Raw genomic sequence first — 19,046 nt, 5'->3', positions numbered from 1 at the left:
TTCCCTCATTCACTCACTCATTCAGCTTAAGGTAGTTTGAGATGTGGTCTCTACCACTTGTGACCAAAGGAGTCCTGATCTATACAGAAACCCATTGTTCCTTTATATTTTAGGAAGTCTACATAATGTATGATTTCATGTATGAGAAATGTCCAGAAGGGGCAGGCAAATCCATAGAGGTAGGAAGTAGCTTAGTGGTTTCCAGCAGTTGGGAAAAGGGGTGAATGGATAATGACTGTTAATGGGCATCAGGTTCCTTTTTGGATAATGAAAATGTTCTAGAATTAGAGAATGAAGGTAGTTGTGCAACTCTGTGCATGCACTTCAAAACCACTGAAATGTACACTTTGAAATAATGATTTTATGGTATGTGAGTTATATCTCCATTTTAAAAAAATAAAAAATATTCAATTATAGTCACTAGAATTCCCAAAGGGAATGAATGGAAGAACCTCATTACCATCATTTCTCCTGCCATGAGATACAGAAGTTAGCAGAGCAAACACTACAGAGTCAGAAAATGCTTTATTGCAGGGAAACACAAAGGGTAGTAAAACACAAGGGAAAGAGATGCTACTATAACTTGGTACAACCGGAGGTTTTGTTTTCCAACTACAAACACGAATGGGGATCCCAGTATTTAGGGTTAGACATAAGCACAAAACCAGAGTTCACTGGAATCTGGGCTCCCCCACTTGATCTAGAATTATGAGATAATCAGCTGCAACATTCCTCAAGCTGCAGCATCCATAGCAACATGAACTATCTTTGTTTTATTTAGCAGATGACCAGGAATCATACACTAGTTTGGCTGCAACCATGTCTTCCACTGCCATTCCTGGAACATAAAGAAATTTGGTTGACATTTTGCCAGCATAATTTTTTCTGAAACAACCCTGGCCCCATGACTGGCAGCTGTCAGATATTTTTGCTGCTAGTGTCCATCTGGGATTGATACCCAGAAGTAAGCTCAGTCTTGGATTTTCTGTGAAGGGCAGAACAAGCCAGGGATTATGTTACTAAGCAAGAGATGCCCACTGGAAAAATGGTGTTTCCTTCAAGGAAATCTCGTGCAGGTTGGTTCTCTGCCATTTCCCTTAAGCTCTTCCTCTCTTCCCTCCCCTGCCACGTGTTTATTTATTTTCATAAATAAGGGCAGGTGTGGGAGGGGGACAGAGAGAGATCTTCTACCCACTGGTTCACTTCCCAAATGGCCACAATAACCAGAGCTGGGCCAGACCAAAACCAGGAGCCAGGAGCTCCATCCAGTTCTTCCAAATGGGTAGCAGGACTTCAACCACTTGAGCCACCATCTGCTACCTCCGAGGTGAATTAGTGGAATACTAGATCAGAAGCAGAATAGGCCTAACTTGAACCAGCACTCTGGTATAGGATGCATGTGTCTCACAGTGGCCTAACTCACTGCATCACTCCTGACCTCTGCTTTTAACATCTTTATTCCTTGCCCTCTATCTCTGAAGGACTTCTCTTCTGAGTTTCCTTTAGCTATAAGCCTGATTTATTGCTGACACTTTTTTCTGAGCAAATCATTCTCAATGCATATCTTGATCCTCACAACAATTCAAGGTAGAAGCTGGTGAGGAAACTGGTTCACAGAGGTCAGGTCATTTGCCCTGGAACACACATCCAGTCTGTGGCAGAGAAGGGACTCCAACACAGGACTGCCCTTTTCAGGGTTCATGGGCTTAAGGTTCATGTCATGCTCTGCTAAGACATGTAAATAATTGACCAGGAGGATGGATTCCACATGATTTAGCTACAGAACCTGATGAGTCATCTGTCTTTCCACTAGTGGGTAAACCTGCTTTGTGTTCTGGTTGGAGTTGTGTCCAGGGAACAATGGTTCTTACCCAAAGACTTGAACACTGTGGTCTTCTCACAGTGGGCTGGCTTCACCCCCTTCACCACCTCTCCCAGCTCAGCGAAGATCTCAGCCTGTGAAACAAACACACATGGACCCAGGCACGAAGCTCAAGTCAGGGTTAGCCTCTGCAGCTAGCACACGATGTTCCGAAACAACGATAAAAGGACTGTTTGTAAAGTGGATGATATCAGGGAGACCACTGGCCCCTGAAATCGCTCTTTGAGTAACATCTGCTTTTGTAATTTCATGAAGTAGGAGATGCAAGTCTGTCCCTAGGAGGCTGCTCTGCCAGGTCCCTAGGTCCATGAGGAATAGGCAGTTTCTTATCTGAATACACATTTCAGTAACCTCCTTCTTCTATGTTTGTATCATAAGAGGAAAAGGCAGCCAGAAGGTGGCCGATCACAGTCCTATTGTGCTGGCTACACTGGGTGGGTTTCCAGGCTGCCCCAATCCCACTGTCTAGAGGCTAGCCCAGTAGAAAATCCACCAAGCTTCTCTCGCCAGGCTAAGGGGACAGGAAGGCACATGTCACCACTATAATGGCCGTGTTCTTCTGCAATGGGATTAAAAAAGGTTTGCTAGATGGTAAGGGGTTCCTTCCCCTCAAGAAAGTTTGGTGACCAGGGCCTGGGGCAAGCCAAACTGAAGGGGACATTCATGACACCCCTGACAGGTGAGAGGGAGCTCACCCCAGACAAGAGGACATCGCCAGACTCCTTCAGGGCAGCCTCCTGAGAATCCACATACAGCACCGCCTGCTTCATGAGCTCATCATCCAGCTCTCTCCAGTCAGGTCTGCTGGCACCGATGGCTATGAAACAGCAAAACAAGCCCTGAGCACAGAAATGGCCCCAAGAGATGCTAAAAGGATCCCCCTGGGTAAGAAGGGGCTGAAAGATCCAGACTCCTTAACCCCCTCCCAGGCCAAGCCTCTCCCCATCAGTAAGACTGCAGGTTTATTAAGAATAACACCTACCATTGTTTTCCATTTCATGCCCTACCTCATTCCTAAGATTTGAGGTGACTTTGCATTCATTCATTGGGTGCTTTCTCTCTTTGGGATGTTTAACACATACTATTATAGTTCTCACTAGTATGCTTCAATGTTTGAGTCTCACTTAACAGATGCATAAACTGAGGCTCAGAGAAGTGAAGGTTCTCACTAAGGTTATCTAGGAGGGAACTTCAAAATGTTCATGGAAAATGGAAATGAAAGACAAACTTTTATATATTGGAAAATAACTAAGATGAAGAATGCAAATCTTTTCTTTGAAATGAACATAAACCAATAAGGACCTCTAAAAATAAATTCGTTCAGAGATACAGAACAGTAAAAAAAAAGAGAGATAAGTGTGTTTTGATGAAAAGAAAATTGAAATCAATGCATACAAGAGATCTTCAAAAAGGTCATGAAAAATGCATTTTATGAAAAAAAAAAACTACGCAGGGACTTTGAAATTTTTTATACCCACAAATAAACATCTAATTCCATTTTCCTCACACATTTTTTGCATCACATCAGTGAACCTAAGTCTGTGAGAACACACCGGCTTTCACGTCTCTCCCACTTATCAGAAGCCGTGACTTCCTTACAAACACCATGAAAGACTAACATCACGTAGAGCTTATCCATACCCCACACCCCACCCTCTTTACCTTCTGTCTGCCTGCTCACTCTTCAATTACTCCCATGCCTCACTCCCAACTACTTCTCTCTTAACTCATGACAAAACAGCCCAGCATCAAGGTCACCGAGAAACCCCAGTACCAAGAAACCTGGCTCCTTCTCGGCCTTGAGCTTTCACAACCTCCACAGATCCCAGGAGCCAAACAATGAATGCAACACATCAGGCCTCCTGGCACTGGGGCGGCTGCAACCAAATGCCTGTGGAACCAGGCAGGCAATGAAAAGGAGCTAAGTTGGCCAGAAGGGATTGGCTTGGAGGTGCACAGAAAGCAGGCCCTTCTCACGGGAGCACCGTTGTTCACTCCAGCTAATTATTGCCATGTGTGAATGCATGTCCACTGTTAACAGATACTCCCATTTTTCTTTATTAAAAAAAAAAAAGAGAAGCAGGAAATCTATTTGCATGTTATTTCTCAATTTCTAGAACAGTTCATGGTCCAAACAAAACACATCTGTTGGCTTTGAAGACAGTTATAAAGCCTTATATAGTTATAAGGCAGCATTTATATGCCTTCTTGTACTACCTTCCAATTTTCCCAATTTATTCCCTCTTCTGTTCTCTCGTACTCTAATTTCCAAAGAGAGTGGTGCAAAACGTCCATCTTGAAGGTTATTTGTATGGGGAGTTCTAGTGAACAAAAGCCCTAGCTAATGAAGCTCGTAAATAATCATAAGCTGGTGGGAAAAAAACACCCCAGTTTCTCAGGCCATCCATCCTCATGCACTGTTTCCCCCCAGACCATCGCTACTTAGGAGCAAGTTCCCAAAGGGTTGTGTGAGGCCATGCAAACAGTTGGAGGTGGGCCAGGCAGCAGAGGAGGGTTCTGTCTCAGACTGGGCTCTGGCCTTGCTTCAGTGGGGATGAGAATGAGTGAGGGTCGCAGGATTGGCTGGTGGGGTGCTGTAGGGACAAGATGAGGGAAGCGTATTCAATAGCGGAACTGATCCTGCCTCTCAGTTGAGCTATAAACTAAGTCAACTCTATTGTTTGGTGTTGTCCTCTTGTTTGCACTTGCAATAAACTTTTTTGAATGTACAATTACAATATAAACAATTAGCAATATAAACTTCTTTTGAAATACAATGACAATATAAACCGATTTTGTTTCTAGGCTAGGGAACTGTAAATGAAGCCTTGCCTGAAAATCAAGTCAGTCCTTCCTGGAGATTCAGAGTGAGAGAGGGGCCTAGCCTACAGGAAGGTTGGAGGGAGGAGGGTTCACATGATAAGGAATGTGGGAGAGCCCCAGGAGCTGAGGGAAGCCCCAAGGAAATGTGGACCTCCATCCTAGGACGTAAGGAGCTTGTTCTGCACAGTGGGTGAGGTTGGACCTTGGGCACTAAATGAGACTGCAGCATGTATAACATCTGATTTCATCCTCAGGAGACTGAGAAAGGAGCTGGCTCACCCACACCCCAACTCCTGACCCACAGAAACTGGGAGAGAACAATGTGCTGTTTTAAGCTGAGAGAGAGAGAGAAGAAAAAAAATCAGCTCTGAAGATTTAGCCGCATCCTTGAGAACCCATTTCACCAAGAAATTGTTCCTCTTGACTTCTCAAGTCCTTCCAGAAATGGTCATTTTGTCCCTAAAGTCAGCCTTGATCCACCTCTTCTCTACTCCCTGGACCCACATCATGACACCAGCCTCCCGCAGGCTGAGACTTCCAGTTTATTTTGCCCCATTCCATGTTGTGCCACATTCACTTCGTTTGTAGGGCCCTTGCATTTGGTGTTCCCTCCACCTGGAATGCCTTTCCTTTAGCTCTTGGCATGGCTGACTCCTCCTTACTATTCAGACCATGGCTCAACAAAGATCTCAGGAGCAGGTGTTTGGTACAGCTGTTAATAGGCTGCTTAGGACACCAGCATCCCATATTGGGGTGCCTGTGTTTAAGTCCTGGCTCTGCTCCTGATTCCAGCTTCCTGATAATGCACACCCTGGAAGGCAGCAGGTGAGGAGTCAATTAGTATGGTCCCTGTCACTCTTGTGGAAGATCTGGATTGAGTTACTGGCTCCAGGCTTCGGTTTGGACCATCCCTGGCTGTTGCAGGCATTTATGGAGTGAACAAGTAGATGGGAGCTTTCTCTATCTATCACTCAAACAATGAATTCATGAATGAATAAACAGAACTTTTGAAAAATGACTTCAGAGAGCTTCTCAGATAACCCTGTTGATAAAGAACTTACCTCTCCTTCCACTTTCTACTTCCACTATCAGACTCTCACATCATGTCTTATTTCCTTCAGAGTCTCATCTTTAGTTAGAAATACCTATTTTATCTAGTGTTCTTTTGTTTGTTGCTTATCTCCCTCTGTTAGAATGCAACAACCAGGAAAGCAGTGACCTTGAGTACATGGTTTATTGTGGCATCTCAACATCTAGAAACATGCCTGGCATGTGGCATCAGTAAACATTTATGAATGAATATGTTATTTTATCTAGCTCTTGCCTACTCATCTGCCCATGTGTGCAGAGCTAAGTTCTGAGTTCACACCATATGCTTGTAACTAAAACATGGGTATAATATCATCTTTATGTTTTTCCAAGTTTTATTTATATTTATTTGATAGGCAGACACAGAGAGAGAGAGAGAGAGAGAGAGAGAGAGCGAGAGAGAGAGAAACCTTCTTTTTTGCTGATTCACACACCAAATGCCCACAACAGCCAAGGCTGGGCCAGGCTGAAGTCAGGAACCAAGTTTCCCATGTGGGTAGCAAGGATCCATGTACTTAAGCTATCCTAGGGTGCATATATTAACAGGAAGCTGGATTGGGATTTCAAGTGGGGACTTGAACCTAGGCACTCCAATATGGGATGTGTGTGTCCCAAGTGAATCTTAACCATTGTGCCTCGATGCCTGCCCTTGATGCCATCTTTAAATCTTCTCATCTTTGCCTGCTCTGCTCACCAGGATTGGAAGATAATATGGAGGATGATGTAAAAGCATGGCCACTGGTGTAGAGTGCCACAGTTCAAATCCTAGTTCTGCCTCCAACAACTTCTGACTTTGGGTAAATTACTTAATCTAAATGCCTTAGTTTACTCACCTGTGAAATTGTGGTTACAAAAATAATTCCCTCCTCCTAAGGTTGTTGTAAGAATTAAATGATATAATACATATATAGTATTTAGAAAATACATACAATAGTATTTGAACATCTCTTGTTATAATCCTTAGGGCTGTTTGAAGATCTTCAGAAGTGCCAGGTACCCTTATGTTTTGAGTCTTCTCTCCTACTCCCCACCCTATCACAATCACATGAAATGTCTTTAGTATTATAATTTTTTGGAAAAGCTTTTTGTTATTTGAAAGTCAGGGTTACAGTTGGGAGGAGAGTGGGGAGAGGGGAAGCGGGAGGGAGAGAGGGGAGAGCGGAGGGGGAGGAAGAAAAGGGAGAGGGGAGAGGGGAGAGGAGAGAGAGAGAGAGACAGAGAGAAGAGAGAATCGATTCTCCATCTGCTGGCTCATTCACCAGATGGCCACAATGGCCAGGGCTGGGCCATTCCAAAGTCAGGAGCTTCATCTGAGTCTCCCATATGAGTGGCCCAAAACTTGGGCCATACTTCATTGTTTTTCCTAGGCCATTAGCAGGGAACTGAATTGGAAGTGGAGCAGCCAGGACAGGAACTGGCACTCATATGGAATGCCAGGGTCACAGTGGTGCTTTATCCACTATACCACAATGCTAGCCTCTGGAAAAGTTGTATAATTCTAACAATTATGAATAAATGATTGGGGAGGGGTAGCTTGGCATAGTGGTTAACTCGCTGCTTGGAATAACTGCTCTGAGATGCCTGGTTCAAGTCCCAGGTCCTTTGATTCCAATCTGGCTTCCCACTAATGTGCACCATGGGAAGCAGTAGATGATGGCTGAAGTACTTGGGTCCCTGTGACCCATGGGAAAGAGCTAGATGGAGTTCCAGGCTCCTGGCTATTGAAGGCATTTGTGGAGTGAACAAGTGAATCGAATATCTCTTTCTATCCATCTCTCTTTCAAATAAAATGAACTCAAATCAATAAAAAATTTAAGAAAACCCAAGTGATTAATTTGGACTTTGTAATTTTACTTCATTACATTTAATATCTGAGCTGCGAATGCATTCAAAATCCTTTGTTCTAGCTTTTCTGAAACATACACTACATTATCATTATAATCACCCTACTATGTCAGAGAACACCAGAAATTCTTTCCCTCCACAGCTAACTACAAAGAAATGATAAATGTTTGAGGCAACAGATATGCTTACCATGATTCTAATATTACAAAATGTATACCTACCTGTATCAAAACATCACAGGGTACTCTATAAAAACATATAATTTTATGTGTGAAAAAAAGAACTGAGTTGTGACTGACAATTTGCCACAATGTTACATTTTATAAGGTATTAATTAATTCAATATTAGTTTCATGTCTAATTTCCTTTCAGATTTTGGAGCAATTACTTTTCAGGGCTTATGTATTTTCAAGGCCCTTAAAAGGCCCTGGACATGCTGCACAGTGAGTAAATCGGCTCTGTAGATGGAGGTCCTGAGTGTAATCTGGGGAAGAATCTGGCCACTACCTACCTATTCATGGCTCGTGGAACCACTGTACTTACCATTGATGTGCGCACCTGGCTTCACCCATTCACCAAACAAAATGGGCTCTGTTGCCATGGTGACTGTGATAATCACATCAGCACCTGTCACAGCCTCCTGGACCGATGAACAGACCCGTACCTCCCCTTGCACTGTGTCTGCAAACTTCTCTGCATTTTCTTTAGTGCGGTTCCATATCCTCACCTTCATTGGAGATAAGAAGAGGAACATTGGTGCCTTATTTTGGGCTCTTAGGTTCCACTGAGACCAGGGGTGCTAAGGGGAAGCTGAATCCCTCTGGAGTAGCATCAGTGGTTCTCTAAATCATTCCCTAGGAAGAATGGACGTTTGTTAAAAGATCCTGTGTTAATCTGGACAGACTCCTGGCCAGGTATTTGAAAGTACCATGACTGAGCTTTCTTTACCACTTTCTCTTTCAGGAAATTGTAGAAGTTCTTCAATTCTAGGACAGAACACAGTTTCAGTAGCATAACAGCTACTGTACAGCTTGATGATTAGCAGAGTAACTTCTGGGGCCAGGCAGGTTCAGAAAGAGTCTTTGCTTTGTAACTTACTGTTCTTAAAAGTATGAGGATACTTCAAAAAGTTCATGGAAAAATGGAATGAGAGGATTTTGGGTGCAAAAAAATCTTAAATCCATGAATAATTTTATTTCTTATCGTACTCATTTTCCATGAATTTCTTGCAGGCCCACTCATACTTCACCTCACTCAGTTATCATGTCTATAAAATGCAAATGATAACTGGGCCAGGTGAGTATGTGACTCACACTTTTTCCCCCTAGAAACCGCTTATTTAAGGTATACAAACTTCGTAAATACAACCTTAGGAACATAGTGATTCTTCCCACTGCACCTGCCCTCCCATCAGCCCTCCCCCCCCACTTCTTTCTCCTCCCTCTCCTATTCCATTCTTGTTTTTTACTAAGATCTATTTTCAATTAACTTTATACACATCAGATTAAGTACTCATACTTCTGAGATCTTGTAAAGGAGATGAGTGGTGTGAGATTCATAAAAAGGATGACTTATGGCAGTGTCCTGCATGGAACTTGATCTCTGAAAGGTATGTAGGGAGGGTATGTAAAGAGTGGGAGGTGAATGATAAGCCTAGCAAAAAGGCCAAGAATTCTGGTACAATTACAATTCTGGAAGGTTCTGGGGACTGGTGGGTGTTACTGACTTCATCAAAAGCTGTGTATTTGCTAGCTTAACAGGTTTCAAAGTGTGGGTCCAAGGTTGTCAGCCTTCAACTGAAAAAAGGCCTAAAGAATCTCTCATAAGGAAATACAATAGATATAGAAATAAACTTAATGTCTAAATAAAGTCAAGGTAGAAATAAAGTCAAGGTGGAAAATAACACATTTCTCCTAGTTACAAGGGAATAGTTAACCATGTCACCCTTCTTGATAGAAAACTATGCAAATATTATGCAAAAATTGGACAGTCTGTAAAGGTGATCATGTTAGATCATTTGATGAAGACAGGATATGTAACTGTGCATTCTCATATGATTAAAACTTATAAAAAGCTGATAAAAGAAGACTGGAAAATGGTAAATGCTCATCTTTGAATGCAGATAAAAAAGCATTTGAAGTGGGGTTGTAGGGGAATAGGTGTTTGATGAAGTAGTAAAGATGTCACTTGGGGCACCCATGTTGCATATTGACTTGCCTAGGTTTGAGTGCTCACTCTGTTTCTGAGTCCAGCTTCCCGAATGTATCTGATGAACATAACAGAATCCTTCAACTTACTGAGTAGCTTGCCATGTTCTCAGGCACACGCCCTGTGAACTGAGAAACTGAATAAAGGTGATTTGACCTTCTCAGACTCTCCACCTCCGTCAGGGCTTCTTGGAAGTCTTTAAAACAAGAGCCTAGATCAGGCTGTCAACTTAATGATTTCTGAGTACTCGGCGTCCCAGTGAGGGAGTACAGACTCAGCTCGCTGCCGCTCCTCTCCCTCTTCTCTCCCCACTCCTCCTGGACTTACCTCCTTGAAGGAGAACTGCTCGGTGAAGATTTCATAATGGCTGTAGGCCTGGACCCCGGCCCCAAGGATGCACAGCACTTCACTGCTGGGGGGCTTCAAAAACTATTTGAAAGAAATGAGGGGGGCAAGGTCAAAGGAGACACTAGCAGCCAAGGTGCAAATCAAACAGGGTTTGAATTTCAGGAGACATTTGCCCCATCTTCAGCTCCCTCGAGAGCATGTAGGCAATCAGGAGATGTTGTTCTGCGTTTCAGTTTCCCCTCTGTGGAATGGGGAAGAAAGGAAGGAGTGAACCTTCACTGGACACCCAGCATATGCCAGTGCTTTATCCTCACAATCTCATTTAGTCTGTATGAAGGCCCTATAGAAACTCCTATTGTCACTCTCCTCTTCCAGATAAGGAGATTAGGGTCCTGAGAGATTAGGTAACCTGCTCAGGAGTCCTACAACTATTAAATGACACTGTGAGGCTTCTATATTGCAAAGTGAATGTTTTTTCTTCTGTGCTTCCCTATCTCAGATACCTGCTAAGCAAGCCCTGGAGCACCATGCTGCTGCTTCTTTTTCCCTTAAGATTTATTTATTTATCTGAAAGTAAGAGTTACCAAGAGAGGAAGAGATACACAGAGGGATCTTCCATCTGCTGGTACACTCCCTAGATGGTGGCAATGGCCAGTGCTGGGCCAGGCAGAAGCCAGGAGCTTCATCTGGGATTCCCATGTGCGTGGTAGAAGGTCAAACACTTGGACCATCTTCTGCTGCTTTTCCCAGGCCCTTAGCAGGGAGTTGGATTGGGTGTGGATGGGACTAGAACCAGTGTCCATATGGGTTGCTAGTGCCACAGGTGGTGGTTTTGCCCACTATGCCACAATGCTGGCCCCACCATGCTGCTCCTAAGAGCTGCCTGGAATGTGTGCCCTCAGGTTTCTCAGCTATGCAAGAGGACTTCAGAAAGCTCATCAAATAGTAAAATTAAAAGATAAGTTTGGGACCAGCATTGTGGAGCAGCTGGTTAAGGTGTCGCTCGTGAAGCTGCATCCCCTGTGAGCAACAGTTTCAATCCTGGCTGCTCCACTTCCAATCCAGCTCACTTACTAATGTACTTGGGAAAGCAGTGATAGATGGCCCAAGTTCTTGGGCTCCTGACCCATGTGGGAGACCAGTATTTTTTTCTAGGTCTGGTTTCAGCCTGGTCCAGCCCTGGCTGTTTTTGGCCATTTGGGGAGTGAACCAGCAGATGAAGACAGACTCTCTCTCTCTCTCTCTCTCTCTCTCTCTCTCTCTCTCTCCCTCCCTCCTTCCCTCCCTCCCTCCCTCCCTCTTCCCCTTCTGTTTGTTCCTGTCACTTTACTTCTCAAATAAATTAATAAATAAAATATTTTTAAAAGGTTTATTTGGGTGCATAGAAAATTGATACACTCTTTGTGGATCCTTTCACAGGCTCTGTGTCCCTGTCAAGACAAGGATAGAGCTGGCATTTAGATACCCCCGAGGGTAGATGTGTGTCTGAGGACTGCAGTCTGTCACCAACTTGTATCAAGGGTCATCTCTCAATGAAGTCTTTCTGACTTCCCTGATCAAATTCACTGCTTCAAACAATTTATTTGCTTATGGATTTATTTTCTTGTAACTGTCCTGTAAGCCCCATAAAGACAGTGGCAGTCTTATTTACACAGAATTAGTGCATACTTATTATGACCTACAAGAAGATCAGGGGTTCTTAACCTTGGCACTCCCAAACTTTGGACTGGCTCATTTCTTGCTGGGGAAGGTGGCTGTCCTGGGGAGAAATGGGGGCTGAACAGCAGCCCTGGGCTCTATCTGTTAGATGCCTGTTGCCTCTCCCACCCCTCTAGTTGTGGGCACCAAAAATGTCTCCAAATATTGTTAACCATTTCTGGGCCAGGTAGCAAAATCTTCTTTGGTTTAGAACCACTGGTAAAGGTGAAACACATTACTTGCCTTTCACAGAATATTTTGTTTTTTTTACTATTTCATTTAGTAAAATTTGAGCTCCTTGAGTCTCTCATTTTTCATGATGTTACTCATTGATATTCTAGAGTATAACCTTGAAAGCGAGTTTTCTGTACGATGAATTACTAGCAAAAGTCTTGGAAGTATTTGCAGACATGAAGGAGTGGTGCCATTCTGTACCATGAAATATAGTTCAAAAAATCTGATCTGCAAATGTTTTAAAATGAAAATATCCATAATACCCACCACTTTATGCTTTTATCTGGTAAAAAGAATTAGGTAATATTTCCTTAACTGCTACTATTTTTTTCTGTTCTTGGTTACTATGAATCTATTTGTGGAGGCCCATTTGTGCTTCAGAAATTGTGACAGTATTCTGTAAAAGTGACCTTAAACCTCTGAAATTAAACCCGTAATTCTTGGTTGCTTTACTTGAAAATTTGTTGATCTGGTAATGATGTTATCACAGACATCTTTTTTCTTAAATAGTATAAATATTTATAAGACTTATTCAATTTTATCAGTATTAGTGGCATTTCATTTTTTTCTCATAAGTTTATAGTTAATAAAGAACTTGTATATGAATCTTCTAGGTTTCTTATTTAAATAACTAAAGTCCACTTTCTCTTGCATTTACCAAGGTTTATAGGATCTGGCCCTCCATCTCCCCAGCACCCTCATGCATGTTCCCTATACACTTGCTGTCTTCCAGATCAAAGCATCTATGCCTCTGTCAATCCTTTGCATAGATTCTTCCTTCTTTCTGGAATGCTTTCCTCTCTACCTCTCTTGAGGAACCATTATCCTTCAGATTTGAGCTCAAAAGCCTTCCTGGATTTTATAGATCACCCATTTGGTGCTCTCATAGCACTTTTCAGGGGTGTAGTTCCACATTGACTGGTGTAATCTTTGGATTAATATTACAGCATATTATGGATGAATATATCTGGGTTTGCTCAATTCTTTGTCCCTTACTGAGCACAGATCCTGGCACCTGGAACACACTCAAATATTTGTTAAATAATTCCATGTGAGGGATAAGTCACCTTAGAAAAAGCATGTCAGAATCCTTAACTAAGGTTATATAAAACCCAAGCACAAAGAAGTTATTGTGCACATCAGATCCCTAGAGTGTCCTATACTTGTTATACTCCAAAGCCTTAAATGAAAGAGACTAGGTGAACAAGAAAACATTCAACAAAGCAAAAAGTAAAATAGACTCTTTGTTTCTTATTGAGATAGCCCACATGAGCCCTAGGGAATAAGGCTAGGACTAAACTTCAAGGTTTCTGGACCCTTCTAGGAGTGCAGGTGTTTCTTAATGCAACAAAGCCTAGTGTTACTGAGGGCTGGGTCCACCACAGTGCATTCCCAAACCTAGTTGGTCATCAGAATCAACTAGGGATAATTTTTTAAAAGGCTAGCTTCCTACACCTAGCTGCCAGCAATTTCAATTTAGTAGTTCTGGGACTCTGTATTTTTTTTAAATTCCCAAGTAATGCTGCTGCATAGCTGTGTAAGAAACTACTGACCTAGGACAAGAAGACCATGTGGCTTGGGAGACACCACAGGTACCTGCTTACCCTATTTCAGGGGACCCTAGTCTCCCGTGTAAGATGAGGCCAATAATACCTGTCATCTTCTTACAAAACCCCAAGTCCACACAATGAGTTGGAAATTATTTTTAAAAAAGCCAACATCCTCTACAAATGCAAGGCAGTATTATAGGATTCATTCTGATCATAAGTTACCTGCAAACATCTTTCAAGGAGTCTTTGTTTATTTTGATCTAAATTTGGTTTCCATATAATTAAAAACCAGTTTACTGAGCTGTAGTCTACTCCCATCATATACAATTACCAGATTATTCCTCATATTCTTTCCATCATGTATTTAGAAAACCTTGACATTTAATCTAAAACACCTGGTTTGTGCTGCTCTATTCTTCCTCCCCCTCCACTCCCTACTCACTACATTTCTATTCTGCTTAGGAAAAGCAGCATCTGAGATCTTGTATTCATCATTTAATGTGAAAGATTCCAGATTCCAATCATTTCATAGACACTCCATTTTCTAAGCCTCCCTTTCTTTAACCCCTAAAAATAACATCTTTTTTTTTCCCAGTGCCTCAGTGCTGCTTAGAAACATCATCACTCCCAGCTCTCGCTGTTCCTCCTGCCTGACGTGGCCCCTATGTGTATGAAGAGTTCACTCACACACCACCCGCAGCCTGTACTCAAAGGGCACCTTTCAGTAGGGTCATTCTGGGACAATTGTAAATGTCCTCTCACCCAACACCTTTCCATTCTGCTTTATATTCATACTTCTAATGTCCAATGTGGTTATGTTGGTTTAATTTTTTAGCAAGATCTGAACACACTATTATTTATTAATAAATATTAATTATGCAATTATTAAATATATTAAGTTTTATTACAAAGATTAACATTCTTAAATTCTTTTTTTTTAGAAAGTCATAGTTTAAGTTTTTAAAAATGTTTGTTGTCCACCTCCCCTGTGTGTTCACTGCTGCAGTACAGTCAATACTGGCTGGATGAGTACAGGAGTCTGGCTTAGAAGTGTTCTGCCCACCTCTGCCTCTTGTGTAGCAATGGTTTTGACCTATGGAGCAATCATCCTGTCTTAACAGGGATCGTTTGGTACAGGGATAAAAACACAGTTCTAGGAACCAGGTCAAGTTTTTAATTAAAGTCTATCATTTATAAGCTGTGCAATCCTGGGAACCTCACACAATCTTTCTGAGCTGCAGTTATACTCAGCAAATGGAGATAATCATTTTGGTGGGAAGATAAAGAATGATACATGCAAGGTGCTGGAAATCTGGTCATGTACATCAAATGGTAGCTAACAGCTTCACAAATCACTGTGCTCACCCGGTATTTCACACTTGGCATATGGAGTCTCAGTTATGTCTACAGGAAAACCAAAAAAAGTTCCTCACTTCTCCTTCAGTCTTTCAAGATCGAGCAGCCCAACTTGACCCACCAGCTCAGCCAAAGCCTGACAGCTCAGCCACGCCCTCATCTTACCTTGGTGGCAATGGCAGACACTGCAGCTGTTCTCTTAGCAGTGATGACATTTCCATCTATGACCTTGGAGGGAAGGAGAGACAGTCAGCAAGGTCATCCCCATCCACCCCTTAGACTGACAGATGTGGTTCTGAAAAAGCAGCTCTAGGAAGTGTTACAGAATCCTACAAAATACTTGACCTTGGAAACATATTTGTATTGAAGTCCTCCACTTGTTGATAGGTAATGTTGAACATTTTAGTCTCTAAGCATTGGTTTCCTTGTCTATAGAAACAAACTAATCCCAACCAGTCTGAGGGTTAATGTGAGTCCAAATGCACTGGCCCGTATGGAAACATCCAGTACATGGTGGGCCCTCAGAATTTGCCCCCCCCCTTTTTTTCATGCTCTTAAAACACCAAAGTAAGGGAGGGGGGAGGCTTGTGGAATATGATTGTCATTGACATTTGGGGAGGGAGCGTGGAGTGCTACCTTAGTGATTCTCAACTTATGCTACAATGTGGGGAATCTGTGAAGAAATAGATATTCCAACACCACCCTTAGATCAACTGAATCTGAGTCTCTGAGGGTAGGATGCAGGCATACTTATTTTTAAAAGCTTCTTAGGTGATTCTGCTAGTGAAGGTTGAGAATTATGCATGGATGATGTTAATAATCACTCTTTGCACTGTTGTCTCATAATAAGTTATCCATCCCAGTTGACCCTCAAAAAGTAGCTAGCTGAAGCACCTAGCTACTGAGCAGATTGGGCAAGGAGCTAAGGCCCTGTGGTCAAGTTTCAAAGACCCAGGTCCTACAGGTAGGTAGTTTGGATGGCATCTTAATTGGATGAGCACAGATCAGGTAGAGCTAGCTTTTCTGCTTAGAGTAACAAACATATTCCTTGGGGATCCAGAAATTCAAGGAAGAAGGAAGGAGGATCCATAAGCCAGTTTATAGAACACAGAACACAAGAATTAGAGTACCAGCTCCACGGTAGACAGTCTAGCAGTGATTCCTGGGTCTTTCAGTTACCAGGAGCTCAAGCAAAGTGGTTTCACTAATCCAAGCCTCAGCAACCTCACCAGAAATTGGGAAGGGGAGATAACAAAAACTTTTATTGAGGAATTTGTCATAATTGTATTGTGATCAATAATATCTCCTGCCTGGCTGATAATAAGGGCTCAATAAGTGACAACTGAACAGGCAGTATGGTCTCAAGATGGTAAAGGCTGTGGACTCAGACTGGGCAGGTGTGAAGCCTAGCAATGCCACGAAGATCCTTTAAAAAGTTGGTAGAAAGTAAAATTAAAAGAGAATAATTTTTAAAAGTTTTTTGAGGGGCCAGCGCTGGGGTGTAGTGTGTTAATGCCCTGGTCTGAAGCACCAGCATCCCATATGGGCACCAGTTCTAGTCCTGGCTGCTCCTATTTTGATCCAGCTCTCTGCCATGGCCTGGGAAGGCAGTGGAAGATGGCCCAAGTCCTTGGGACCCTGCACCCACATGGGAGACTCAGAAGAAACTCCTGGCTCCTGGCTTCGGATCAGTGCAGCTCCGGCCATTGCGGCCATCTGGGGAGTGAATCATCGGATGGAAGACCTCTCTCTCTCTCTTTCTCTCTCTCTCTCCCTCTCCTTCTCTCTCTGTGTAACTCTGACTTTCAAGGAAAATAAATAAAAAATCTTTATAAAAAAGTTTTCCGAGATGAACACATACAGTTTTTTTTTTTTTAATAAGATGCATTTCACATGAACTACTTACAGTGCCTTCACACTTACTGGCTACTTCAATCTGGGTACGTTGGCATAGTTGCCCCATGACCCAGCTTCCACATCTGTAAAGTGTGGGTGATGTTATTACCTAATTTATAATGTGGTTTTCAGTATTAAGTGGGTTAACACATGTGAGGTGTTTGGAAAAGTGCCTGCCACCTAAAAAATACCCAGTGAATGTGAGCTCCTGCAACAGGCCACTGCACACAGCTCAGAAAAGACTCCCACGGACCACGGAACACCCTTTCCTCTCCATGTTGACAGGGAGTCATTAAAAATGTTTCCGTCCTACCGGGTTAGTTCAAACTGTGTATCTGAGTCCACGACAAGAACATAGGCAAGAAGGATGTGATCACTGAGTATTATTTCCACACTGCAGCACTCTGGCTGCAGCTGTGGGCTCTGGTGCTGATGGCATCTTTAAGCAGTCATATGAACAGAGACATGGTCACAGATAAGTTTCATTGTCATGGATATCCAATCATGGTGGGGGGAGGCATATGCGGTCATGGTCAGAACTCCCCCTACTCATGGAGGACTAACTTCTCATCTGAGATCTGAAACCAGCCCTCCCCCCCCCCCTCCACCACCACCAGGGAGTTGCTCACCGCCAGCAGGGATCCGTTGCTTGGTTCAAAGAGTAGCACAGTAGCCTGGTGGGAGGGGACAGTGGAGGTGGCGCTGTGTCCCTCATAGAAGGTGACCAACTTGGTGGTCAGAGCATCCTCTGCTGCACTGTAGGCTGGCATGACCCCCAGGAAGCTACAAGGAGAGAGGAGCAGCTTCAACCCTTTCCCATCCATGCTGAGGTCTCCTATCAATTCTCCTCTACCCTCCTCTCTCGCTCCTCCATCACTGCTCCACCGGCACTCTCCCATCTGGCCATTCCTCTGCCCTTCCCTTCCACAGTGTGGCTCTGGATGGGAAAATCATCCCAGCTCTGCTACTTCCGAGCTGTGTCAGCTTGGGAAAGTCAATTAACCTCTCCGGGTCTGCTTTCCACCTGCAAAGCGGTGACATCAGTACCCGCTTATGTGGGGGAATGTGTTGAATTAAACGAGGTGACACCTGTAAAGCGCCAACTTGGCACAGTGGAGAGTGCATGATTAAGTGGCAGTTGCTAATTAGCAATAACTAAGCAAGCCCTCTCTTCCTTTCTCCCAAGCCTCCCCTTAGCGTTCCTCCTCTTCCTCCTTTCCTGCCTCTAGTCCTGGCCTTCCTTACTCATCACCTCCCTTCACCCCCCAGCACCCACCCCGGGGTGGCCGCCTGCACTCACCCCCTGTGCTTGGCCACCGGCACCACGGTGCGCACGGGCTGCATGACCCCTCCGTCGGGGCCGCTGGAGAAGTTGGCCAGGGCCGCCTCCAGGGGCGGGATGAGGAGGCTGGAGCTGCGGAGGTGCTCCTGCACCTCGGCCGCGCTCAAGAACGCTGGCGCCCGGCTCATGTCGCCGCCTACTTTCTACCCTCAGCTTGGGCACTGCGATTTACTTTCCTTTGGCTGTGCTTTATATGAGAGGGCCCCGCGGCGCTGCGGAGACGCCTACCGGTCACTGCCCAGCCTCCCGGGGCGGGGCAAAGCCGCCCCACCCCTCAGGCCTGACTCCGCCCCCTCTGCCCACCCCGACTCCTTAGAGTGCATGGGATCGGTCCCTCCCCCACCACCCCTAGCTAGGGATGGAATCGAGGAAGCAGGCTGGGAGTTGGTATACTTGAGTCCACTTTCTCAATTCCTGTGATCAGCTGTAGTAGCCACATTCCTTGAAATGTTAGTATTTGTCGCAGTCTTGCAGTCTTGGTCGCCTGTCCTGGGGAGAAGTGGTGGGTGAGAAGGGACACAGGATGGAGGGGCTCTCTTACTTTTTAGATTATTGCCTGCTAGGAGATCTTAGATGAAAGGAGACAGAGAGTTCTTAATCACTTGCCTTTCAGTTCTGTCCCTGTCCCCTCCTGGAATCTAATCCCAATAACCCTTTCCCCCACCCCACCGCCACCCTTTTCTCTCAGGCTAATTAACCTAGCTAACCTTCAACCAGGGCAAGGTGTCACCCAAAGAGCCAAAATGCAGGGTCTTTTCTTCAAGGAGTTTCTACC

General features: G+C 43.9%; 1 protein-coding gene across 1 annotated transcript; it reads right to left on the bottom strand.

Annotated features, from left to right (window-relative positions):
- Positions 1 to 506: 506 nt before the first annotated feature.
- CRYM (crystallin mu) lies at positions 507 to 18,512 on the bottom strand. The gene is made up of 8 exons (XM_002711835.6): positions 18,230 to 18,512; positions 17,559 to 17,712; positions 15,199 to 15,261; positions 10,175 to 10,276; positions 8,183 to 8,366; positions 2,578 to 2,699; positions 1,872 to 1,956; positions 507 to 838 (listed from the first exon to the last, which is right to left on the bottom strand). Exons 1-8 carry the CDS (start codon positions 18,397 to 18,399, stop codon positions 774 to 776), a joined length of 945 nt encoding a protein of 314 aa, XP_002711881.1. The 5' UTR covers positions 18,400 to 18,512; the 3' UTR covers positions 507 to 773.
- Positions 18,513 to 19,046: the final 534 nt, after the last annotated feature.

Source organism: Oryctolagus cuniculus, chromosome 19, assembly GCF_051225735.1.
Source record: "Oryctolagus cuniculus isolate XC-2025 breed Fujian yellow rabbit chromosome 19, ASM5122573v1, whole genome shotgun sequence".
Classification (NCBI taxonomy): Eukaryota; Metazoa; Chordata; class Mammalia; order Lagomorpha; family Leporidae; genus Oryctolagus; species Oryctolagus cuniculus.
The sequence above is the reverse complement of the archived record's forward strand: the minus strand, read 5'-3'. Positions and strand labels throughout refer to the sequence as shown.

What these genes read in the sequence shown, in the direction of transcription:
- CRYM (XM_002711835.6), bottom strand. Translation starts at nt 18,399, where the DNA reads ATGAGCCGGGCGCCAGCGTTCTTGAGCGCGGCCGAGGTGCAGGAGCAC. An exon ending in TGTCTGCCATTGCCACCAAG is followed by an intron (nt 10,277 to 15,198) that starts GTAAGATGAGGG and finishes TCTTTCAAATAG; the next exon opens with TTTTTGAAGCCCCCCAGCAG. An exon ending in CACAGTGTTCAAGTCTTTGG is followed by an intron (nt 839 to 1,871) that starts GTAAGAACCATT and finishes TTTATGTTCCAG; the next exon opens with GAATGGCAGTGGAAGACATG.